Source organism: Peromyscus californicus, unplaced genomic scaffold, assembly GCF_007827085.1.
Source record: "Peromyscus californicus insignis strain IS unplaced genomic scaffold, ASM782708v3 Scaffold_5__1_contigs__length_169319896, whole genome shotgun sequence".
NCBI classification, from domain to species: domain Eukaryota; kingdom Metazoa; phylum Chordata; class Mammalia; order Rodentia; family Cricetidae; genus Peromyscus; species Peromyscus californicus.
The window spans coordinates 111838293-111865404 of NW_026294573.1; the positions used below are offsets into that span (position 1 = coordinate 111838293).

General features: G+C 40.2%; 1 protein-coding gene across 1 annotated transcript; it reads right to left on the reverse strand.

The window, feature by feature from the left end:
• Nucleotides 1-1631: 1631 nt before the first annotated feature.
• On the reverse strand, nucleotides 1632-21572 carry Akirin2 (akirin 2). Its single transcript, XM_052715494.1, has 5 exons — nucleotides 21218-21572; nucleotides 6569-6712; nucleotides 3952-4101; nucleotides 2540-2611; nucleotides 1632-2321 (listed from the first exon to the last, which is right to left on the reverse strand). Exons 1-5 carry the CDS (start codon nucleotides 21444-21446, stop codon nucleotides 2311-2313), a joined length of 606 nt encoding a protein of 201 aa, XP_052571454.1. The 5' UTR covers nucleotides 21447-21572; the 3' UTR covers nucleotides 1632-2310.
• Nucleotides 21573-27112: the final 5540 nt, after the last annotated feature.

Sequence of the window (27112 nt, forward strand, 5' to 3'; positions counted from 1 at the left end):
GAGGTTAGAGAGAAGCATACATGATTTGGCATTAACAAGTACAACATTTTGAAAACAATTTATACTTGAAGGAAAAATTCAAGTAGATGACTATTCTTTCAACTTCTATGAATGTTTTCCTAGCAAGTTGTTGCAGTGTTGAGGGCTAAATTTGAAAGATGTGATCTTGGTTGACACAGTGTGGGGAGGGCAAAGTAGCTGGCACCTAATGAGAGGTCAAAGATACTGTTAACACTCTAGAATGCAGGTATATCCCAAAGTGCCAACAGTGTTGAGACTGAAAGTCTCTACTAGTGGGAAATTTGTTCACTTTACAGCCAGCTCCTGTGTCAGAAATTAGGCTTCTCATACACTAACGGACTTGCCAACTGCCTGGGGATCGTGAAAGCCCTACCACACTTTGGCTGCTTGCTTTGGTTTTTCAAGACAGGGTTTCTCCGTGTAGTTTTGGTGCCTATCCTGGATCTCGCTCTGTAGACCAGGCTGGCCTTGAATTCACAAAGATCCGCCTGGCTCTGCCTCCCGAGTGCTGGGATTAAAGGCGTGCGCCACCACTGCCTGGTGGCTGCTTGCTTTTTAAATGAGGGTTTGGAATAAAATTAAGTTTAAAAGACAAAATCCTGTTTTCAGTGAATGTATTACAAATGAAACAGAAAATTCAGAAGGGGCCGTGTAATTTTTTGGGGGGTGGGGGTGGGGTATCCTCTCATATTGACCAGGCTGGCCTTGAACTCCTAATCCTCCTGCTTCTACCTCCCCACTACCAAGATTACAAGTGTATGGCTAGCACTTTCAGCTTGCTCACTATTTTGTAAGAAAGCTATGTCTGGAAACCATACATGGAAAGTGTGTTACATTTATTCATTCATGTGTTGTTAGCGTTTTGAAAATACTTACATGTTTTATATGTATGTGTGTGTACCTGAGTGTATGTGTGTACTGTGTGTTCATCCTGAGACCTTTGAGTTCAGAAGAGGCATCAGTTGGTGAGCTGCTGGAACCAAACCTGAGTCCTATGCAAGAGCACCAAGTGCTCTTAACTGAGCCTTTCTCCAGCCCCTATGTTCATTTTGTAACACTACCTAGGGTTTCCTAAGTCTCAACAAGGCTTGTCTAGATCAGGTTGGCCTGTGGGCATGTCTGGGAGGGACTGAATTGCCTCATCTGAGTAGGGAGAGCTAACCTGAGAGTGAATGGCACCATCCCTTAAACTGTCCAGGAGAAAGCTAACTGAGCACTGTGCAGTCACTGTTCTCTGCTCTTTCCTGTTGTTTAGATGGACTAACCTGGAATTGTGAGTAAAACAAACCCCTTTTACCCTAAACTGCTTTTTGCTGGGGTATTTTATATCAGCTAGAGCAACCATACTTTCATATATCACATTCAAAAACATTAAAACTGGAATCAAAGGTACAAATTCTACAGCTGTTTGAGATCTTGCTATGTAACATGCTGTCATACAGCAAGTCACAGAAGCACTTCTGAACCAGAACTTAATTTTGGGAAACAGCATTTAATAAAAGGTAAACCTTACCAGAAAACTAACTTTATTGATTTCTAGAAAATACTTATGTTTAAAACACTACTTTATTCAAATACTACCCATGTGTACAATTTGAAAACAAGCAGAATAGAAGTAAATGTTTTATTTTTCCAACTAAACTCCAGTGCTACAAGGGCAGTAAAACAATGATACAATGGGGAGGGGGTGCAGCAATAAACATTTGTTAAAAAGACTGATAGAATAAATAAAACTACCAAAAAATAATAATAAAGGAAATCATATAAACCCATTCTGAAACCCCAAGAAAAGTCCTGAAATACAGAAATGCCCTCCTCCTCCTCCACTATTTCACAGAAGTACTGTAGACTAACTGCTTAATTGTCCTGGGATTACATTCTAAATTATTAATAACTGGTTACAGCTTGGTTGTAGTGCACAATTAAAATCACACTAACTTCATCTGACGTGTCATTCTACAGTTTTATTTACATAACCAGTGAAGGGCATGTTCTAGGATGCCAACTTTAATCCCTTTCAAACATTAATATAAAGAAGCCAAATTGTAATGATACAGCAAAACGAGGCCACTGGTAGTAATACAAGTAGCAAAGGTCCACATCCAGGTGGTAATGACATCACGGAATTTCCAAAACCAATTGCTGCTGCCTAAGAGTGGTTGCCACTGACGAAAGCTTGAAATAACCTGTATTCACAGATGGGTACTGGCATTGCTGCATGTCATAGTTGGGACCTCCTGCAACAACTCAACAAGGAACAAGGCAGCCCACAAATGCAAAAAGCGTGATTCATGAAACATCTGGAGGAGAAAAGGAGTATTAGTGCAAAGAACGGTGTACGATTAAAACATACAAGATAATACAATCCCAACATCACCCCTAAATACTTAAGTAACCAAGAGTTGCAGCATTTTACTTTTATTTTAAATCAACATTTTCTCTACATTTTTTTTATCAACTCTTTTTAAATATGAAAACATGGTCATTTCAATTTATGGTTCAGAGGTCAAATACTTACAACTAGCAGGCTGTTCTCCATATCGCCGCATTATCTGATCATGCGTAAACTTGACAAATGCATCATATTGTTCTACAAATAAAGGTATGTGTCAATTACATGACTTGCAAAATATCCTATATAATGTATCTGAAAATATAAAGCTATGTGACAGCACTCTTAACACTTCATCCTTCCCATAACCTCAGGAGTAATTGTAAACAGTTCAAATGAGTGTTTCCCACAGGATACAACATAAAAATTTGAACTCACTAATACTGTAGCTGATCTACTAACTAACCTGGGGCCATGAAGGTGAGGTATGGGTTTTAAGAATGTTGATTTCCTTTTTTTACTGAAATGCTCTGGTCTACAGACACTCTATCAATGTACAGAAAGAATAATTTCACCAGCATAAAACACGGTGGGAATAATTCACTTCTTACAATGAGTTCTTGGTGTGGTGGTCTGAATAAGAATGGACCCCATAGGTTCATATATTTGAATGCTAAGTCACCAAGGAGTGGAACTCTGAAAGAATTAGAAGGATTAGGAGGTGTGGCCTTATTGGAGGAAGTGCATCACTGGGGGTGAGCTTTTGTTGTAGAATATTTGTTTAACTAGGCAAAGATACATGTTTCTGTTACATTTGTTTAATTAATTATGTAAAGACGTGTTGTTTTGCCTTGCCTGCCCAAGGCACCTGATTGGTCTAATAAAAAGCTGAATGGCCAAAAGCTAGGCAGTAGAGAAAAAGGAGGGGCTGGAGGGAAAGAGAATAAGTAGGAAGAGGAATCTAGGCTCAGGAGAAGAGATAAGGGAATGAAGGAGAGAGGGAAAAGCCCAGAGCCAGTCAGGAAGCCACCAGCCAGCCAGAGACAGAGTAGGACATACAGAATGAAAGGTAAAAAGCCCCAAGGCAAAACATAGATGAAGAGAAGCAGGTTAATTTAAGTTACAAGAGCTAGTGGGACAAGCCTAAGATAAGGCTGAGTTAATCCCAGGACTCAGGAGGCAGAACCAGGCGAATCTTTGTGAGTTCAGTCCAGCCTGGTCTACAAAGTGAGATCCAGGACAGGCTCCAAAGCTATACAGAGAAACCCTGTCTCGAAAAAAAACAAAAACAAAAAAACTCTGTGTCATGATTTGGGAGCTGGTTGGTGGCCCAAGAGAGCCTGCTATGGGCTTTGAGATTTCATAAGCCCAAGCCAGGCCTAGGCCTTCTCTCTCTTCCTAGGGACCAGGATGTAGCTCTCAGTTATTACTCCAGCACCTCTGCATGCTGCCATAATGGACCAACCTCTAAAACTGAGCAAGCCCCCAATTAAATGCTTTCTTTCATAAGAGTTGCCCTGGTCATGATGTCTCTTCCCAGCAATACAACAGAGACTAAAACACTGGGATGGATATTCTAAAATAAGTCCATGTATTACCTGCAAGTTTTGTGTTCAGTATTTCTTCATATTCTTCTCGAACTTTCTCTTCCCGTTCTTTCAACAAACGTTCACAGATCATCCCAACCTGCCTTAGAGTAAATAAGGGCTGTTCTTTTTTTAATGGTGAGGATGTTGCAGATGAAGTCCCTATGTACAACATGAATAAAACAGCACCTGATTTAGAACCACCTCAACAGAATTCCTCCTGAATTTCATTTAGAACTTTCCCATGTCATTTAAAATTCTTTATGATAAATAGGTTCAATTAATAATTCTATCAGCCCATGACTTTGGAAAAAGAGATCTTACCCAGAGGAAAAGCCTAAAGATGAGTGGAGAAAACCTCAAATTAAATCACTGCAATAATGGAGCCCATTACAAAACTTTCAATCTCCATCCCAACAAATACCTGCTTAGAACATTTAGTGGCTAATTTACAAGATTTGCTACAAAACAAATATAACTCTGGTCTAAAGCTTCACTTTAATATTAGAGTAACACTATAAAGACACTTATTGTTAATTGTTTATATTTTAAGGCCATCCAGTAAAGACTCACAACCAAATTATGCTACCACTTCCCTCATTTTCCAAACCCTTTAGTTTCCTATTAACAGAAAATCATGTCTAAAAAGAAAAAACAGATTGGAATTTTTACCCTTAAAAAAAGGTGCTGTAGGGAAAATTCTGGAATGTAGCTAATTAAAATCATAATTGATCCTAAGTTTTGAATGGTGACCACAATCCCCTTCATTAAAATAATTTAAGTTCAAACACTCAAAACTGCAACAGAATCACAAAGGTATCAAATTAAAGCAACTGTATCCAAAAGCAGCTGCAACATCAGTGTTTGTCAATTTCAAATTAGCAAGAATATTCCTTCAGTGTTTTTGTAACTGAAAAGTTCTTCAGAGAAAATTCTTATAGTAATCGTTGAGACAGCACAGATCTGTTATTAAAAACTTTACTAATAGGATACCAATATATCTGTACAAGTTGATGCATGAACAAATATTCAGAAATGTTCATTTCTGACTTCTTAAAAGGAGGGATCTCTGATCATGATTATTTCTTTGAATTGTGTACTTTTTTGTCTAACAATTTTTACATCTGCTAGGATAGTCTGTAGAGGGTAAAAAACTTCATATATATTTTATGGTTCTGAGTTCTGAAAGATTATTAATATAACTGATATTATCAAATAATGAGATATGTCATAGAAAAAGATTTCCTTAGACACTCATCCTCTTTAAGAATCATTTAAAGTACTTTGATCTCCTAAAACAGTTCTTGACTTAAAGATCATTTGTGATAATCTTCTGGCAACTCAGTTACAATAGCTATCCGCTGCATCCCTACTGTGGAGTACTCCTTACACATGCAAGCACATGTGTGTGTAAACAGTTGCTTCCTCAGCTTGCTCTGAGGTGCCTTCATTGACTCATCCCAGTGAGACTTCTCAAGCTCTGTCTTTCATCAGAATAAATTTAGACCCCAACTACCAAGGCTAGCTTACCTTACTTTGAAATTCCAAGCCTTGTTAAGGCTGGCAAAAAATTGACATTCTAAGAATTAAAACTGACATTAGTAGAAAACTTAAGATCATTATTATAATTTGAGTAAGAATCACACTCTTGGTACACCTAGAGCCCCCCAATGGCACCACTCCAATACTTAGTGTTGAACAATTTCCCTAATTTTATTTGATTACCTTACATCTTTTATTTTTGTGTTTTTGTTTTGCTTTGAATTCTGCCAGGTTTTCTTACCCCTATTAAGGAAGGAAAGCAAATGCTACTGAAAAAACTATTTTGACAGGGTATTTACTAAAGGTAAGATGCAAGTAACTTCAGCATCCCCCTCATTCAAGTCAGCCATTTCCTATAGTCAAAAAGGACAACAACAACAACACAAAACACAACAAAACAAAAACTATTCCCATATCCCAGTGGGTTATGCCCCACTTTATAAACTTCAAAGCCTGTATTACTCTTTACCATTAAAAAAAAAAAACTGATGCCCAATGTGACAAATGTCTCAAGAGTACATGGAGAGACTATATAAAGTTTCTATCAGAAGGATTTTTTAATGTAACTGACAGATCAAGAATTTAAAAATGGCACTGTTCAGACACTATTATCTAGCAAAGCATATGGTGGGGCTGGAAAGAGCTCCATAGTTAAGGGCATTTGTTTTTTGCAGAGGACCCGGGTTTGGGTCCCAGCACCTACATGACAGCTCAGAACCATCTGTAACTCTAGTTTCAGAGTTTGGACACCCTCTTCTGGCCTCTGTGAACACCAGGCATACAAGTAGTATAAGTATATACATGCAGACAAAAGCATAAAAAGATTGGGTGTTTTAAAAACATACAGTAAAGCATTGTGATTTTTTCAATGGAAGTTACAAGTCATTATACTTACATGGCGTCCGCTTTAGGGTTGCTAAATAAAAGTGGCTGTCTGTGGCTGGTGAGAATCCAGGTGCTGATTACTTTTAATATTATAGCATAATTCTTTTTTAGGGGTGCTTTAAGTCACTGTAGGCATTTGCATTATACTTTCTCCATCATTTCTTACATAACATTTCTTTTACTTATTAAAGTTTCTTATTACCTGGTGATGCTGGTCCACTGATGAGAAATGCATGTGGCTGTGAATCAGAACTACAACCTGGGTCTGTCTGCTGAAAACTAGCTTCTAAATGTCTTCTCTTCTGCATACGTTTATACTCCTGTTTTATGTTGTACAGAATTTGTTCTAAAAGAAAAAATTCAGAAAGATCAAAATTTTCACGCTAAATATAAACTATCTGAAACATTCCTTTCAAGTAACAACCCTCCCCCCTCCCCAGCAATTTCTTTGAGCACAGTTAACAGGGGCACTTTTTCAGAAGTAGAACCCTCTTCTGGCTTCTTCATGCATATACATGTGGTATACACTCCCAGACACACATATACACATAAAACGAAATTTTTTGGGGAAAAAAATAGCATATACATATCAGCTGCAGTCTAGCAATTCAAAGTCAAATCTTGTTGAGCACTAACTAGTAAAAGCTACACTTAAGCTTTTTAATCAAAAGAATGGTTAGGTAGTCTAACTAAAACACATTTTACTCAGTAAACTCAGAGGTCATATATCCATTATATATAAAACTACTTAATTAAATTTATAGGCATTTCCAATAATTAGAAGGGAAGACTATGTACATTCAAGCATAGGCCAATGAAAAGTGACCACCGATCTAAAATGACAAAGTACAAGGCAATTAAAATTTCATCATGCATAAAATTGTCTGTCATGAATTAATATGAAGCACATTGAAACCTGAAACTATTCCAGCATTAACAAAGCATTCTGAATCTTGAGGAGAAAAGACCATGTGAAATGATATGATACAGCATGGGGTCTTTTCAATACATAAGAACCATCATACTACAATGAGGTTATCTTTAACATAGCCCTGAAACAGTTAAAATTATATCCAGTGTATCATGTTTGAGCCAATACGATTCTAACTGATTCCAAGATTTCTAACTGAAATAGGTACCATTTGATCTAATCAGAAAATGCCTGAGGTTTTCACTCCCCTTGTCAACCATCTCCAGACTTTCTCACTAACCCTCTTAGCTCTATATGAAACTAAATCCCAAGAAGTTTATTCATCCTAATTGAAAGCAAATGTAAGCAAAGTGAAAAGTAGCAACAAACAGGCAATTAAATAAAGATGCACAAAGTGAAGCACTAACTTCTATATTCAAGACTTATACAATGTAACAATCCTGTTCAATATTTAATACTGGTACCTTTCATTTTACTCTTCAGTAGTCTCTTTTCTTTCTCTAAGAAAATATTCAGAATTTTAAAGAAAGGATCATTTTATTTTTTTTTTATGTGCATGAGTCTTTTGCCTGCATATGCTTAATGATACCATATGCATGCAGTGCCTGTGGAGGCCAGAAGAGGGCATCTGATCTATTGGAACTGGCATTAAGGACAGTTGTGCACCCTAGGAATAGAACACAGGTCCCCTGCAAGAGTAGCAGGTACCCTTTAACTACTGAGCCACCATCTCTCCAGCCCTCCTTGCTCTGACTTTAAACATTTTAGATGCTGCCTATTCCATTAAAACGAACAAGAAAAAAGAAAAAGAAACTCAAATGGAAAATGAATCTAAATGAAACCAGTCAAGATATCATTTAACTATTGTCATTTAAATAAAGGCTCTAATACTGATAGCACATGATCAACGTTATGTAGTCAATGATCTAACTTTACTTAGACAAAATCCAGGCAGCACAAACCACTAACTTGGTTTGATTTATTTCAAGTTAGGAGTTGAATTGGATAATGACCTCTTCCAAAATTCCCCACTCATTATTCTACCATGTACACTACTTCTGTTCAGGTACTTGCTGACTTAAGCTCCTACCACACTTATAAAGTAATGAAGGTGGACTTAAGTCCTACCATATGTCAGTAAAAGACTCATCTACTTATTCTGAAGGTACTTCTAGCCAGTCATTGTTTTAGTAAACACCAAAATATACAGTTAAGTATTTTATCTAAGACTATGTAATATCAACACCGTGTTGCTAACACAATTTACAGTACAACAAATAAGAAGCCAAAGCTTCATCTGTATTATCAGTTGTGTATTCCAGTTTTAATCATGCAGCTTTCATGAAGCTTAAACTGAGTTTGCAGGGGTCCTTTAGGGCAAAACACGGTTATACTCCTGACAAGCTGTATCCCAGTGGGTTATGCCCCACTTTATAAACTTCAAAGCCTGTATTACTCTTTACCATTAAAAAAAAAAAAGTGAAAGCACCAGCAAAATCTGATTCTAGGCATTTTCATTATAAAATCTAGTAAATAACACTAAGTGATAATAAAATTTGTTTCCTTTTAGTTAAGTTTATCAGTAAAACCAGCAGTATCCTTTTGCAAGTTTTTTTTTAAGCAAGCTAAGTAATGGTGAATAGAAAACCTTCACTGATTATGTAAATCCTAGGCACAATGAACAAGATCACAAATAAGAGAACAAGGCACAGGACTTCAAAAAAACAGGCTGGAAAGATGGATCAGTGCTAAGAGCACTTGCCCTGGAAGTATGATACCCTGAGTTGAATTTCTAGCCTCCAGGTAAAAAAGCATGTGCCTGCAAACCCAGCCCTGGGGACTGAGGCAGGAAGACCCACAGTTTCACTACCATCCAGCCTAGCTGGAATAAGCTTTCAGTTCAGTAAGAAATCCTAGCAACATCTTGGAGGGGAGGGACATGGGGAAAAGCAAGTGAAAATGACAATAGGTAGAATCCCAAATTGAGAGATTGAGGGTCAAAGTCTAAGATGTCCCCAATCCACTAAAGTTTTAAATTTCCTTCAGGCATTATTAGATCAAAAGCTAAGGTTCCATGAACAGTTTTCAAAGTTTACATGTATGAGACTTTTTAATATGTTATATACCAGTTCTTAAAAAAAATTGTATGTGTACACACATCTGTGAACACCACCATGTACATGTTAGGTAGGGTCTGAGGACAGTTTGGGAAGACATTCTCTCCTTTCACCATGGGATCACTAAATTCAGGTCACCACACTTGGCAGCAAGCACCCTTAGCCATCTCACCATCTAATATGCCATTTATTTCTCTATGGAGTATCTGAAAAATTTAAATGAACATGCATCTAGACAAAGCATGATTACACAAAGGAATCTTGAAAAGTTTATAATTTATAGAAAGGAACACAAATGATATAAAATCTGTTCAGAAGTACAGAAAATCTGCAGTAGCCATTAAGACTGAACACTAACAAACGTTCAAATAAAATAACAAATATACAATTCTGAATTTCACAGATAGTGCCATGTTGTTATAAATTAAAATACACACAACTGGGGACTGATACAGAGACCCATCTTTGTAAAGCAGTTATTTTTCCAGGATCACCAATTTAGAAATTAAAACAGTTCTTAATTTCTCCATTAAGAACATTCAGGGACTGGAGAGATGGCTCAGAGGTTAAGAACAGTGACTGTTCTTCCAGAAGTCCTGAGTTCAATTCCCAGCAACCACGCGGTGGCTCACAACCATCTATAATGAGATCTGGTGTCCTCTTCTGGTGTGAAGGCATACATACAAGCAGAACACTGTATACATAATAAATAAATTTAAAAAAACACACACACATTCAAGGCCAGCTAGGCTGGTCTACATAGTAAGTTCCCGCCATCCAGTGCTATGTAATGAAACCCTGTCTGAAAAATACTTAACTAATTAACTGCACAATGGGATTTAGAACCAAAAAAACCCCTTCAATTAGCAGGTGGATTCTCTTGCTACTAAATTCCAGTTCATATGATAGGAAAAGGGATGTGTTAATCCAACTGCTTTTGTTGTGTGGCTATTATAAGTACCTTCTCAAATAGCTTACAAGTTAGAAAAGTGTGGGGTAATCTTAAAATTTAAAAAAAAGCAAAAACAGCAACAGCAGTGAGTGAGAAAAATGGGAAACTGAACCAATCAAAACTCAAAAGGGGGAAACCGTGTATGATGCAGAGAACACATGGTTCCATCTAACTTAGAAGCGGGGGTGGGGGGGTGGGGGGGGTGTCCAGTTCTCATTCCAACACACCACAGACATAAAGGCAAAATAATTTAGTTACTTAAAGGGTTTTATAATAAGCTGCTGAAGTATCTCAAGTTATCACTGGCTCTATATTACCAGTGAAATAACAGAATTTGACCTTGCAGTGGTTACAACTTTTCTTCCTCATGTAGATGATAAATGAATGAATGCCTCTTAGACAAAAATGTTATATAATGTAAAGTTAGAATCTAACTTGGCTTGCAAAGACAGAGGGAGATTTTTTTTTGAGGACAGCATAATTAAAGTTGAAATACAAATCTATTTCATGTGCTCCGGCACTCTTCCTCCCAAATAAGCTACATAGAAAAATGGTGCCAATATTTGCTAAGTGATGTTTCACACACTAAATAACATCCTATTTGACTCTAGTACTTTACTATTTTTAAAAAATGTTTGTGTGTCTGTCTATGCATATGTGTGTGGGTGCCCAGAGGTCAGAGATGACCCTGGAGCTGGAATTACACGCAGTTGTGAGCTGAATACCATGAGTGAGGGAACAGAACTCAAGTTCTCTGCAAGAGCAATAAGCACTCTTAACTGCTGAACAATCTCTCCAGCTCTGTATTCTTTTTTAAAACAAATAGGACTGTGGTCAAATATTTGACAAACTGTCTGTTTAATCTCTCCTAAGATAATCATCATGTGATTGATGGTAAACAAATGCATTTTTCTATAGTGACTACTATAAAAGAAGAATTAAGACTAACTCTCCACAAAAAAAATACTGATTGGAATCTACAGGTTAATCCACAATTTTTTTCCCCCCGGAGCTGAGGACGGAACCCAGGGCCTCTAGCAAGCGCTCTAGCACTAAGCTAAATCCCCAACCCCAATCCACGAGTTTAAAAGCCAACAGATTTTGAGCTGAAAGTGGGGACAATGTAGTGGCCCTCTTGTAATTCCACCTCAGAAGGTGAGGACAACACGGGAGTAAGATGGCTAGCTCTGGATTCAATTGAGATCCTGCCTCAATAACTAAGGTTAAGAGTGATTGAGGAAGACTCCAGATGGCAATTTTGTTTGTTTGTTTTTCAAGACAGTGTTTCTCTGTGTAGTTTTGGTGCCTGTCCTGGATCTCACTCTGTAGGCCAGGCTGGCCTCAAACTCACAGAGATCCCCAGATGTCAATCTTGAACTAAGACATATACAAACATGTACATACACACATACACACACACACACACACACACACACACACACACACACACACACAGAATTTATAAAGAGATTTCACAAAAATCCTCGCTTCTGTTAATAAGGTATCCATAGGGAAGATCCGACAATAAAAGCCCAAGTCTCCACAGCTGGAATCAAGGGAAATGGTCTGGATTAAAGATACAAATTAGTGAGTCATCTGTAAGTAGAAATTGAAGTCATGTGACTCCCTAGGGAGCTGTTAGGTGAGGTGGCCATGGAGCTGAAACTAGAACTAAAGAAACCCTATATCTAATGCTAGATGAGTACAGAAAGAATAGCCAAAAGCAGACAAAAGTTAAACATGAAAATTAAGCAGCATGAATTCACATCTATGTTGACTGACTTGGAAGTTGTCTGAGGCACAAATGGAAACAGGCATCTAAATGCTGTTTCACTTTGCTTTCAGAGCAGAACCTGAAAGAAAACAAATGTTTCAACTGAAGACCTGCAAACAGCAGCAAGGCCAAAGCAAAGATCCAGTTGAGAGGTCTGTGGGTGGGGGTAGTTAGGAGGATAAGGTTCCTGTAAAAAAGATAATTCTTCCTTGACTTTTATTAACTCATTTAACCTCAAGGATACTTATTAAAAAATGAGACTGGGACAAAGTTGGTAATGTTGGTACTAAGAAACTAAAGACACTTGCCATGTCATGACCTCATTTTTTTTCTGTAGAAAGGCAAGACAAATTTTAGAAGTCCCATTCAACTCTATCCTGCCTATTCCCAACACTAAGGTGGATATGCTTTTAGTCCACACAACCCTAGAAGGCAGGTACTACTATCATGTACATATTTATATAAATGAGTTCTGGTTCAATGTCTTCCTTCTGAAATGTCTGTCAACATAGACCTGGCCCTGGGGCCCACAGGTTAAAATCTACCACTCTTCCGTGCTGTTTTGCTACACCAAGCCAATAAAATACCACAAGCTACCTAAGTAAATCACAATAAAAAAAAAAGCTAATGTTTAAAATCAGAATGCCAAAACAACACATACTGATATTTAAAATGAAGTATAATTTCATCTACCTTGATAACTCAAACAACGACCACTGACTATATGCAAAACAAGTTATAATAAACCGGGCGGTAGTGGTGCACTCCTTTAATCCCAGCACTCGGGAGGCAGAGCCAGGTGAATCTCTTTGAGTTCAAGGCTAGCATGGGCTACAGAGTGAGTTCCAGGAAAGGAACAAAGCTACACAGAGAAACCCTGTCTCGGAAAAGCCAAAAAAAAAAAAAAAAAAAAAAGGAAAAAAGAAATCTCATGCTATGATCAGAAATTCACATAAGAGATGGGTCATGAGTCTCTAAACTGCTTCCTCTTAAGACAGACATCTATGTTCAAGGGGGGTATCTTGTTGCCATTTTAAGTAAGGGATTACCCTAAACCAGTAGATAGGCATTGCTGCACATCACAATGCCAGTCTCCAATAATGCACTATTTCACACTAAGCCACTGAAGACGGGTACAGTCAACATCAGGTTACACTGCCCTGGCATAGCAACTATTATCTATACTTCCAATTATATCATTGAGAAAAGCTAGCTGGGCGGTGGTGGTGCACGCCTTTAATCCCAGCACTTAGGAGGCAGAGCCAGGCGGATCTCTGTGAGTTCGAGGCCAGCCTGGACTACCAAGTGAGTTCCAGGAAAGGCGCAAAGCTACACGGAGAAACCCTGTCTCAAAAAACAAAACAAAAAAAAAAAGAAAAGTTCTTCCAGGTAATTACATTTCAGCACTAGATAGTCTCTTAGGGATAGGGATAATAACATTTGAAAAATTCTACTATATTATTTTCAATTGCTCACAGTACTCTTATTTTTGAAGCAGGGTCTCAATATGCATCCTAAGCTGGCTTCAAACTACTCAGGTGATCCTCCTGTCTCAGCCTCCTGAGTGCCAACACACCCAGCACTATCTAATTTAAAAAAAACAAAAAAGGAGGCCAGCTGTGGTGGAACACACCTTTAATCTTAGCACTGGGAGGCAGAGGCAGATGGATCACTATGAGTTCGAGGCCAGCTTGGTCTACAAAGTGAGTTCCAGGAGGGCTGTTACACAGAAAAACCCTGTCTCCAAAAAAAAAAGGGGGGGGGGGGGCCCGATGGTGGCACACGCCTTTAATCCCAGCACTTGGGAGGCAGGGGCAGGCGGATCTCTGTGAGTTCGAGGCCAGCCTGGTCTCCAAAGCGAGTTCCAGGAAAGGCGCAAAGCTACACAGACAAACCCTGTCTCAAAAAAACAAAACAAAACAAAACAAAAACAAAAAAAATCAAAAAGGTTGGGCATTGTGGCATGTGCCTTTAACAACCCACCACTCTGGAGGCAGAGGTAGTGGCAGTTAGGTCTACACAATGAGTTGTGGAGAGAGACCCTGCCTCAATAAATAAATATGTAAATTAGTAAGTAAATAAATAACACATCTCAAATACACAAATGGATGAAAATACCAAAAAAGAAAACAGCTCTCCTAAGCTCATCCCTAATCGATCTTCATTCTTATTTTCTTGAGGTGCTATAAGTAGTAACAAAAATGAATACTAAAAAGTCAACAAACATGTAACTTCAGTAGAGTGAGCAAATCTCTGATAATGGCAAAATTCCTCCAAATGAGACTATTTAACATACTGAAATGCTAGCAGTTCATATTTATCATCCAGGAGGAATATGAGGAAATATTAAGAAGTAATACCTTGGTGCTGGAGAAATGGCTCTGCAGTTCAGAGCACCTGTTGCTCTCCCAGAGGACCGAGGTTCCATTCCCAGCACCTACATAACGGCTCACAACTATCCTAACTCCAGTTCGAGGGGATCTGACACTCTCTTCTAACTTCCATGGGCACTGCATATGTGTGACGTACATTCACAAACACTCATACACATACAATTAACCAAGAGGGTACACTAATAACTTTGAAGCTATTTTCAAAGTTGGTATCAAGTCTCATTTGACTCACACTAGCCCTAAAAATTCAGGGACCTGTCTTTTTTTATGAACTTATTTATAAATTGTTATTATTTATGCTACAAGATTATTTATGAATCTCTCAGAGTTGAAGATATGCTGAGATAATTGAGTTCTAGAACTGCTATACTCAGGAAATCAACCTATAGAGCAGTCATCTGCAGGTGCTAGACATGTTCAAATAGGCTAGAGTGTTTCCCTTCTCCTTACCTTTTTAAAGTTGACAATTTTATCAAAGGCAAGTAATTCATCAAATTTTCACATATGAACAGAAAATTCTGTGGGTTAACAGTACTGAACAGTAAGTATTAAGGTCAAAAATATGGGGTACTGTTTAAACACACAAGGACTACAAGGATCACAAAATTCTGATCAACTAATGCAGTTACAGGTACTTGAAAATGTCCATTTCCAGTACCCTTACCTAGTTTCATGAACCAACTCTACAACCAAACTACTCTTACTAGCATTTTGTATTTTTAATGTTTCTTTTCAAATAGTAAAATACAGAGTCAGAACTAGACATTTCCACTTAATCTATTTTCTTTACACTTCGATTTATCATGTGTTTGTGCATTTGCTCACACAGCCTCAGTTAAATGCACACTTCCCACAGTGCACATATGAAGGTCAAAGGACAACTTCTAGGAGTTTTCTCTCTTTCCACCATGTAGGTCCCAGTCATCAAATTCAAGGGCCCTCAGGCTTGACAGAAACACTTACTTACTGACCATCTTGCTAGCCCTGAATCTCTTATTTTTAACCTTTCAAACATGTTGCTACTCATTTTCCTGACCTATGTTAACAGGAGGAAAAACATACCTAAGAAACAAAAGAACAAAGCTATTCAAAAGCTGAAGACTGTCTCTGTGGCAGCTCTGGTTGCTAGTAGCATCCCTATGTGGTTAGCTTATGTTTCTGTACTCAAGAGTTAGGCTTCCTTTTTTTTTCCTACCTTAAAAAAAAAAAAGCTAAAATGAATACAAATGCATTATACTGTTCTTTAGTGGCCATAATAATAAACCTAAGGCTTTTTTTTTTCTTTCTTTTTTACAGTATTGGGGTCAAATTTGGGGAGATTCTTGCTAGACAAGCACTCTACCACTAAGCAAACATGCCAATTCCAACTTAAAAGAATTCTTAAACTCATAATTTTTAGGAATATGAAATAACTGGAGCTATACACTCCTAAATATCAGGTTTACAATTCATAGTACAAAGACCACTACTAAAAGCATTTATTTGCTGATTCCACTGAGAAACTAGAAGTAATTTAACAGCTGTCTAAATAACCACAAATATTAAAAGACATTTCTGGCTCAATAAAATGACATCTGAAGAGAGACACTGCCTTCTCCAACAGACATCTCATTTGTTTGACTAGAACCATTTATATTTCCTTTAAGCCAGCTGGTGTCTCCATTTTGAGGCATGTATCAATGTCTAGTGAACAATCTATTCCCCATTCACAAGCTGTAGTTTCCATTTTTTTAATGGAAAGTTTCCAATGAATACAATGAGTTCTTACAATGGAATTTAACTCTTCATCCAACTCAGTTCCTAAAACAAACTACAGCAATGGTACCAAGCTACAAACAATGTACACATTAATGTTAACTAGCCAACTCACAAAGAAGTCAATATCGACAGAAGGACATTCACCAGACCATTGATTCACAGTATAATTACAAAAACAACGTATTAGATTTGACTGACAATACTGACAGTCTCTTACAATGGTGCATAATATTTTGATCTTATTAAAACAATTCCTTTCATAGGGCGGTGGTGGTACACACCCTTAATTCCATTACTTGGGAGGCAGAGGCAGACAGATCTCTGAGTTCAAAGCCAGCCTGAGCTGCTACACAGAGAAACCCTGTCTCAAAAAACAAACTACTCCTTTCTTAGGAATGCCATGACAATCTTTTGGTTACACAGTAATATAGACATTAAAGAAGAATTTAGGTTGCCAAATAAAAAGCCCAGTATCAGTATGGAATACAGCCCCTTACTCTGTCAGAGGGGTGTCCTAGAGATCTCCTAGATGATACAGACTATTGTCAATGCTATCAGCTGTCCTCCAGAACTTGATGGATAAGACTCTACTGCTGAGGACACAGAATACTCTGGTCACAGGACATGAGCAAGCTGGTACTCACCCAGAAGCCCCTCCCTGTTAGCTAGCTTCCAGAGTCACAGAAGGTATTTTACAGACTACTATGAAAGAAAAGTCATCCAACAGCACTGCCCAGCTGTCAACTCTGAGCTACAAAAATGATCAGTTTGGCATGACAAGCCCCTGAGTGCAATTGTGACATGACTGTCTTGGGAGTAAATGTCCTGCTTTCTGATTGGGTTTATGATTTCTCCTGGCTCCAAGGCAGAAATACATGCTTGACACTGTCAATCTGGCCAACAACCCATGGCTATAGCACTCATAGACTCAGCTATAAACCAAGGATCCATATCACATCTCCTCCCACCAATACTCAGGGACCATCTTGGAACAGGCAGCAAAGTAAGAGTAAGGTCAGATGTCAGGGAAGACCAGAATCAGAAGTCATGTCTTCCGGACATGACAGGACTGGATTACAGCAATAGTCGTCGTAGGTCCAAGACCTGCATAAGATCAAGCCAGTCAACATTTATACAGAAGACTCCACCCTTAGCTGAGGACCTATTAACAGTTGATGGCATCTAGGGTAGGAACAGTCAATTACCTTTAAGCTCTTAGATCAGCCATGCTCCATTGGATGACCCCAAATCCATGAGTATATATAAGCAACACAAATTGGCACCTGATAAGTTATTTACAGGGGGGGGTGCTGCGGTAGGGGACAGGACATGAAATTGAGAAGGAAAGGGGTGGGGTGGATCTGGGAAGAGTTAAGTGTTTGATCAAAATACACTTCATGTATGTAGGCATTAAATTCTCAAAGTACTAGGGAAAAAAATACATCCTTAAAATCTTAGCCTGGCGGTGGTGGCGCACGCCTTTAATCCCAGCACTCGGGAGGCAGAGGCAGGCGGATGTCTGTGAGTTCGAGGCCAGCCTGGTCTCCAAAGCGAGTACCAGGAAAGGCGCAAAGCTACACAGAGAAACCCTGTCTCGAAAACCAAAAAAAAAAAAAAAAACAAAAAAAAAAAATCTTATTTAAAGCAGGGCAGAGCGGCACCCACCCTTTAATCCCAGCACCTGGGAGACAGAGGCAGGCAGAGTACTGAGTTCCAGGCTAGCCAGGGCTACATGATGAGACCATTTCAAATACACACACACACACACACACACACACACACACACACACACACACACACACACACTCTGTCTCCCCCCCTCTGTCTCCTCTCTCATTCCCTTTAGGTTACTTTTCCACCAACTTTCCAGGATAAGTATTTGATGCACTCATTTTCCCATTTTCATTTAAATGACTCTCTCCTAACCCACCCTCACTCACCATCCACTACCCTCTTACACACTGAAGTATTTTAAGCAACACTGAATTATAATCCTAGACCAGAGGGCACACTATATTTGGGTGCATAAAAAGCCCAGACAATAAATATAAATTCTGGGGCAGAACACTCTCTCCACAACCTGACCAAGATAACCTGTAGTGGACTTTAAATTTTAAAGGAAGAGGACAGGCACAACTGTATCTCAACTGTTTTTCATGGCACTGACATTTGAATTCCTTTGATTTTTTTCAATGTCATAAAATAATCATTTTTATTCTTTTTCAGCCATTTTAAAATGTCTTAAAAAAAAAAATCCCTACCTCCCAGACTGTACAGACACATGGCCATAGTTTGTCAAACCTACCTAAAGCACAGTTCTGAATCAGTAACCCAGGTACACCAAAAATCATGCTTGAGATATGATGTGTAAAAGGGGGCAAGAACAGAAGCCACTGTTAATGAACATAACAGTTTCAAGTCTTGAGGGTAAGAAAACAAGCTAGATTCCTTCAACTAGCCCTTTTCTCTAGTATTAAGTTACAAGTTTGAAAAACATTGACTTAAATAAGAGTAGTCATCAAATCAAAGTTTGGAATCACCTTCTTGGAATGTCTAAAATAACAGTCAGGGTTTAAAACAGTGCCCAAGTTCCTGAAGCTACTACTAAGCCACATCAAAGCTTCAACAACACCATCAGAAGAAACCATGAGGTAGCTAAAAAGAGAACAAATGATAAAGACAAGCTGCATATGGTACATGCTCTGTATAAACTTCCAGTTCTTTAGTTTTAACCTAAAAAAGTTCAACCATACATTCACAGTGCCACTGAAAATCACAGTAAATATGTACATTTTAGCAAATTTAAACTTCCATAATCCTCCCTCATTTTTCAAGTCTATCTTCTACATTAATATTCAAATTAACTGAAATACCCACTTACTACTTAGCAAACTCTATAAACAACAATTAGGATGTAATTTTAGGTTTCAAGATGTGATCGAACTGTATCAGCTGGCTTAAAGACTAGCAATAATTCTAATCATTTTACTATTGTACTCTACCTAACTGAAGTTTGAGATAACAAGGAGCCAAGTATGTTAACCACTGCTCCAAAGACAGCAATGACACCACAAATTCGAAGGATCATTATTGTCTCTGAACAAGTTCCCTTTAAGTAAAGGAAGGTGTGATAGCTCCCTGCTGTTTTATGTATGTGTTCAAGATTATTTTAATTGCACAGGGATATACTGTAACTGACAAACCTAACACTACTTCCAATGAAATTTATTGCTGGTTACAGCTATTTTGAAATGGCCTCATTAGGGCACCTCGTTAGGGCACCATTTCAATGCTCAAAGATAACATTTCATTAAGGACAATTAAAAATTTGTGTCCCAAAGAATTCATTCTTCACTCTGTTCTCATTTTTCAGTAATGTCTAAACCTGTGGTTCTTAACCTTCCTAATGCTGAGACCCTTTAATACCTCGTGTTTGTGATGATTCCTCATGTTATGATGACCCCAACCATAAAATTATCTCGTTGCTACTCCATAACTGTAATTTTGCTACTGTTGTGAATGTTATGTAAATATCTGATATGCCACCCCGATTGGGGTCATGACACATGTTGAGAACCAGTGATCTAAACAAATCAATCATGAATGCCTTTATACCTGTATAAGGGGTAGAAGACAGTTTAGGTATGATCATTAAATAAAATTTTTGGCATTCCTATGAAAACTGACTGCAAATCTTAAAACAGTATTGCCCTAAGTTAGATCAAATATCTAATAGCAAGAATAGGTAACTGAGGTCTCACCATAGATTTGGGTATGGATATTTAAATGTGACACTAAGAAAAAAACCCACTCGGACAAGCCAATTGCATATGAAAGTTACCAAATACAGAACTAGATAGTTCCCTTCTTTTTAAAATTGAGTTACTGAGAAAAAAAATTAATTAAGTTAATCAAAGCATTAAGGATGATATCACCAAGGGGGCGCACACACACTCCTCTCTCTCTCCTTCTCTCTCTCTCTCTGGCACTCACTCACAAACCTTTACATGCCATACAAAGGAAATAGATTTATACTTCAAGTCCACAAAAGTCCCCTAAGGCTGTGCCGGGGGGTGGGGGGGGGTGGGGAGGGGGGCACACAAAGATTTCAAAGTGCAGAGGGGAAAAAGATCCCTAGGTACACACAGGATGTACAAAAGCAACCGAAGGTACACCCGGCAGTCACTTTCAGAGTATGTTTCAAGACTTCAAGTCTGAAGTCCACTGGAATCTTGATATATTCGTTACTCTCGAGGCTAGGGTGTTTTTCGTTGGGACAACTAAAGCATTTACAAATAAAATCAGTCAGTCCCAATTTGAAGTACAAATTCTTTTTCATTAAAAGTTCAAGATTTCTTAAGGACTAGACGCATAGCCAGATCACATTACAGTACTCGGGAAGAACATTTGCTTTGTTGTTGACCCTGCTAGGGAAACAGGTCTTGACTCAGCCAAAGTGGCGTTCTTGTGGGTGATTAATGACAGGCCTACAACTCGCCCCAGTGACATCCATCCCCCTCCAAGCCCCACCCCTTCTATACTAAAACCAGTCAAGTCTAAAATGGAGGAGGGGCTGCCTCCTCGCCTCAAACCACTCAGTCCCTTGAGTTAATAGCTACAACCAATCGATTCAGCCCAAGAGACCGGGAGATTCGGGTGAAATGTGACCCTTGTCTCGCCTGACTTATAAATAATATCATCCTCTCCGATCATTTCCGCTGGGTCTCTACATGAGGAAACAATTCCAGCGATCCTGCCCCGAAACGATCTTCCTCACAATGAGCTACCCCATAATGCCGGCCAACACGGCCCTCACCCACCCAACCTGCCGACACCGCCCCCACCTTGGTTCAGGCCCTTCCCTTTGTGTCCGCACCCAAGCGCCCGGCCGCAGCCCACCCCGGCAGCCCCGGGGCCGAGGCCCACCTGTGGTGAGGCGGGAGGAGACGTCGCCGAAGGGGGAAGGCTCCATCCGGAGATACTTCTGCGGAGAGGCGGCCGCGGCCGAGGCGGCGGCGGCGGCGGTGGCGGCCGCAGGAGAGGCTGTAGCCGACGCCGGGGCCGACAAAGGCGCGCACCGCCTCCGCTTCGGAGACGCGGGGCTCAGCAGAGGGTCGAAATCCAGAGTCCTTTTCAGAGTGGCTCCGCACGCCATGGCGGCGGGCAGCCGAGGCCCGGCTCGGGCGGGGCCGGGAAGGACGGGGGCAAGCGGGCCCTCCGATGTGCCCGGTGGGTGTGGGGCCCGGGACGGCGCAGCCGCTGCAGGGCAGGTGGGCGAGGCGCGAGGGTCGCGCCGCCGGCTCGGGGCCGCTGCCGAGAGGCCGGGCCGCCCCCGCCGTGCGCTCGGGCTGAGCGCGCCGAGGCTCCTGCGCGGAGACCGGCTCCCTTCCGAAGTGGACCCGACCAGGGGCGCGACCGAAACGCGGTCTCCCACACGCCGGTGCGGACCGAAGCACGCGAGCGGCGGCGACGCGCGGCGGCTGGGAGGTGGCTGCGGCCGCGGAGCGCTGGGCAATGCACTCGACCCTCTTCCTTCTCCACAGACCAACTCTGCCACCCGCCGCCGGCCCCAATATGGCGTCAATAACAACGCCGCCGATTCAAATCCTGCGGCGCCAGGGCGCCTGCGCGCGGGGGGCGGGCCCACCCGAGTGCATTCTGGGACTTGTGGGGTTTCGCTCAGGGCTGGTATCCGCCTGAAAGGCGGTTACCCACTAGTCACAGAAACTACGACTCCCATCGTTCAAGGCGCGCGATCCCGAGTTCCGGGTTTAAATTTAAATACCCCCTCACAAGTAAGAGAGTAAGAAAGATGTAAGGAAGAGAGAAAGGAGAGCCTGAGACAGTGGGAAAGAGGAAGCGAACCCGTAGGAAAAGCAAGCTAAGCAACTTAGAGACTCGGCATAGTAACTTAAACGGGAAATAGCAAAGAGCCAATCTAATAGCCCGAGAGAGATCGATTTAGCTATCAAAAGCGCCCAAAACCAAATCTGTCACATGGAGGGGATAGGAAATAATGAAAAACACCCATTTGGGACCATGAGACAGAACAACAGTGATAATGACATTACAGGATCTTTGAAGTCTATGCTTTGCGGTTCCCAGGTAGCTATGTGTTTATGCTTACTAAATTCTGCAAAGCGGAAAATGAGTAACATTTGAACGAAGCACAGAGTAAATTATTTTACTGTGAGCAAAAAGCACTTCACACCAAAAATTTGAGTTCGGAAGGTGAGGCGGGGTCTGGGGAAAGGCAAGCAAATATCTAGACAGCAGAACCCATTTTGTTAAGCAGAGCGGGGGAAATGTTTCTAAAATTTATATATTTAATCAAATATCTAAAATAAGGATCAAATGCAGCATCAATGAAGTAATTTATGTCGATACTCTTTTTTTTTTTTTTTTTTTTTTGGTTTTTCAAGACAGGGTTTCTCTATGAAACAGTCCTGGCTGTCCTGGAACTCACTCTGTAGACCGTGCTGGCCTCGAACTCACAGAGATCCGCCTGCCTCTGCCTCCCAAGTGCTGGTTAAAAGCGTGCGCCAGCACCGCCCAGCTATGTCGATACTTTATATCTTCTGCCTGTGGATGCCAGCTCTACAATGTTACTTGACTATCATTTATAAATGTTAACTATCTAATGCTCACTTATTTCTACTGTTTACTCAGAAATCAACATATGTAGCCACTTTATATTGGTTTTGGACAGTATATTCGCTATATCCATTTGTTTAGCATTGTTCATCACCACAAAGATCAGCCTTCATGATCACATTGTATAAGCAGCTAAGCCATGCTTATTTTAATTTAGAATGTACTTTTGAGAAAGTATCTTTTTTTTTCTTTTTTTTTTTTCTAGACAGGGTTTCTCTGTGTAGTTTTGGTGCCTGTCCTGGATCTCGATCTGTAGACCAGGCTGGCCTTGAACTCACAGAGATCTGCCTGCCTCTGCCTCCCGAATGCTGGAATTAAAGGCGTGCAACACCACCGCCCGTGAGAAACTATCTTTTGAGAAAGATCAGCATTCTGTGAAACCATTACTTAACTAAGACATTTACTAAGGAAGTGTTTGTTAGGTTCTAAATATGCCAAGGAATCTGCTACCATGATGAAATTGACCAAATATGAATATTTTGTGTAAAAGAGCAGAAAAAGATAGGGTTTTTTTGTTTTGTTTTGTTTTGTTTTTTTTTTTTTTTTTTTGGTTTCTTCGAGACAGGGGTTCTCTGTGTAGCTTTGGAGCCTTTCCTGGAACTCGCTTTGTAGACCAGGCTGGCCTCGAACTCACAGAGATCTGCCTGCCTCTGCCTCTCGAGTGCTGGGATTAAAGGCGTGTGCCGCCACCACCTGGCTAAAGATAGGTTCTTGAGGAATCTTTTTATTTTTTATTTTTTTTTGTGATAAGGTTTGATGTATTCCAGGCTGGCCTCAATTTACTGTGTAGCCAAAGGTGACCTTGAACTTTTGAACCTCCTTCCTCTACCTCCTGAGAACTAAGATTAAGATTCCAGCCAGTGCCATTACACTCAGTACAGTTTCGGTACAGCTGGAGGTGGAAATGAGCACTCCAGCAAGCTCCAGCAAGCTGTATCCTCTGCTTGACAGAATTTTTTTGTCCATGAAGATTTGACCATAGGTAGCATGGAAATAAAAAGGGAACCATGAGAGGGGCAATTGAGGCTGTATGGAAGAGGGGAAGAGAAATAAAACATTTGTGACATGAAAGCAGAAAGGGAACTGCCAGGGGCAGAAGGGCACAAGGCCTGGAGGGAATTACAAAAATAAATTAGGTATGAAAGTACCATAATGACACCTATCGCACTGTATGCTAATTTTAAAATCTAACCAAGAAATTCAGTAGGAGAAATAAAAGCAACTGTGTAGAAGTCAGAGAGAAACCACAAGGATTCCAAGTGTTAGGCATTCTAATTGTCTGGGAATGTGGACATAGCTAATACAGTTTGCTCATTTATGCATCTGGATTTTGTTCTTTGTTGTTCGTTATTTTTGAAATTATTAGTTGTTTTAGTTACTCTTCTATGGCTGAGAAGAGACACCATGATCAAGGTAACACATAAAATAAAGCATTTAGCTTGTAAGTTCAGAGGGTTAGTCCATGGTGGTCATGGCAGGGAGCATGGCAGCAGGCAGGCATGTATGGCACTGGAGCAGTAGCTGAGAGCTTACATCTTGATCTTGAGGTGAGGGGCAAAGAGAGAGAAAGTAAAACTGGGCCTGATGTTGTGACATGCCTCCTATTCTTTCCTAAATAGTTCACCAACCGGAAACCAAACATTCAATATATGAGCCTACGGGGGCCATTCTTATTCAAACCACTCCATTAGTTACTTTGATTTAGGGTTTTGTTTCTTTTAGTTTTATAGCTCTAGCGGGGGAGGGGGGCCCTATGTACATTAGGTATTTCCCTTTTCTGGTACCAGGGCTCCCTGTGAGGCAACATTCAATTTTGACATAGCTTATAAGGTGTTACATTAAGCTTTTCTTCCTATGTTTTTAATTGGTATATTTATAATAATGTGAGTTTCCTTAATTCTTTGTTCTCTCTGGTTTAAATTAAAACGTGAGTGAAGCAGTTTAGGTTAGAAAGTTGGGAATTCTCTCTCTCTCTCTCTCTCTCTCTCTCTCTCTCTCTCTCTGTTGTTTTAAGATATATTTATTTATTACATATACAGTGTTATGCTTACATACCAGACAAGGGCACCAGATTGAATTATAGATAGTTGTGAGCCACCATGTGAGTGATGGGAATTGAACTCAGGACCTCTGGAAGAGCAGCCAGTGCTCTTAACCTCTGAGCCATCTCTCCAGCCCTCTGTTGTCACTTTTTCAAGACAGAGTTTCTCTGTGTAACCGTCCTGGCTATCTTGGAACTCACTCTAGACCAGGCTGGCCTCGAACTCACAGAGATCTGCCTGCTTCTGCCTCCTGAGTGCTGGGATTAAAGGCGTGCACCACCACCACCACCACCACCACCACCACCACCACCACCACCAACAACAACAACAACAACAACATGGTCAGTAATTCTCTTTTTGTTAGGCCTGCTGCTGTAGGCTTATATAGCTGACGGGAGGATCAGGAGTTCAAGCTCCTGTTGACCAAATATCAACACAGACTCTGTCTCAACAACAAATGAATTCATACTAGAGTAGGGAACTTTCTAATCTAGTAAGACTGATACTCTTTATAAGAAGAGAGTGCATAGATAAAGACAGAATGCAGATGCTTATGGAGACAGGGGTTACAGTGAGGCCTTTACAACCAAGCCACACCAGTGAGTGCCTGCTAGCCAGCAATATGTTGAAGATAGACACGAAACAGACTCTCCCTTACAGTCCTCACAATGAGCCAACCTGACAACACCTCGATCCTAGAATTCTAGTCTCCAGAACTTTGAGGCCATAAATTTGTGTAGTTTAAGCCTCCCAGTTTGTGGTACTTACTTACAGCAGCTATAGGAAACTCCATGAGGATTGTGATTATCATTTGAGATATACGAGGGAAAGGTTGTATGTAATACTGTCAGGGCTGGGCCATCTCCCTTCCACAAATGACTAAGGAGCTTACCGAGAAATTGAGAGGACCAGGAGTGCCCTTCTCTGTGGACCTCTGTATATCCACTGGACTCTCTGCTCTGTACTTTTACCTGACCACTCGCCCTGTAAGACAGCAGTGCTGGTGTGAATGAGAATCCCCCATAGGCTTCTATATCTGAATACTGAGTCACCAGGGAGTGGAACTCTTTGAAAGGATTAGAAGGATCAGGAGGTGTGGCCTTGTTGGAGGAAGTATGTCACTGGTGGGTAGGCTTTGAGGTTTTTAAAAGATGACTCCTCAACCCAGTGTTTTTCTCTCTCTCTGCCTGCAAATCAGAATATAGCTCTCAACTACTACTCCAGCATCATGCCTACCATGCTCCTGCCACGATGATAATTAACCAAACCTCTGAAATGTAAATAAGACCCCAATTAAAGGCTTTCTTTTGTAAGAGTTGTCTTAGTGATGGTGTCCCTTCATAACAAAGGAACAGTGACTAAGACAACAGCCTAGGTATTAACTGCTCCAGGGCCCCTTTCTCAGTACCTCATGGCTGAGACTCTTGTCTCTATACTTTCACATTATCCTCACCACATTGCAAAAAAGTCTGTCAGAGGATCTTCCTCTCCCACACTGAAGAAATGTCCATTGATGGTTTCTTAATTTGTTTTTTTTACCACTCTGTCCTCTCAATAACCTACATTATACTTTTAAGATGTCTTCTAAAATGTTTTAACAAGTCTTTCAGGGTAGAAAAAAACTTTCAGAGAAAAACCTACAAGAGTAATTCTAAAGCAAAAAAAAAAAATGAAAATAAATATAACTCTTAAAAACCATTCAGTTTTAACATAGTTTAAAAATGAGTTTTGAGTTTATGCATCAAAGGGAAAAAGAAAATAACACAATAAGTTAAATCAGGTCACATGAATCTAAATATACAGTACAATTAAAAGTTCCTGTGACCTACACAGCCAGGCCTGCTCTGGTTGTAAGTACAGGAAAGTTCTAAAGGCTTGTCATATGTAGGGCGGCTCTGCCACTATCTAGCAATTATCTTCTGAGACGCATAATCTCGCAAGTCTGAGCAGAAATCACACTGCCCTTATCAAGATCCCTGCTTGATATTGGACTTTCTTTTTCTTCCCTTTCTTTCTCTCTTTCTTTTTCTCTTTTTTTTTCCTTTGTTTGTTAATGCACTGTTATTGTATCTGCATGAGGGTGTGGGATCCCAGGGAACTGGAGTTAAAGACAGTTGTGAACCTG

Excerpts from the sequence above, each read along its gene's own strand:
- Akirin2 (XM_052715494.1), bottom strand. The coding sequence starts at position 21,446 with ATGGCGTGCGGAGCCACTCTGAAAAGGACTCTGGATTTCGACCCTCTG. Across the intron at positions 6,713-21,217 it reads CTCCTCCCGCCTCACCACAG|AACAAATTCTGTACAACATA; the intron begins GTGGGCCTCGGC and ends TTTTTCTTTTAG. Across the intron at positions 4,102-6,568 it reads CAGTGGACCAGCATCACCAG|GGACTTCATCTGCAACATCC; the intron begins GTAATAAGAAAC and ends TGTTGTACATAG.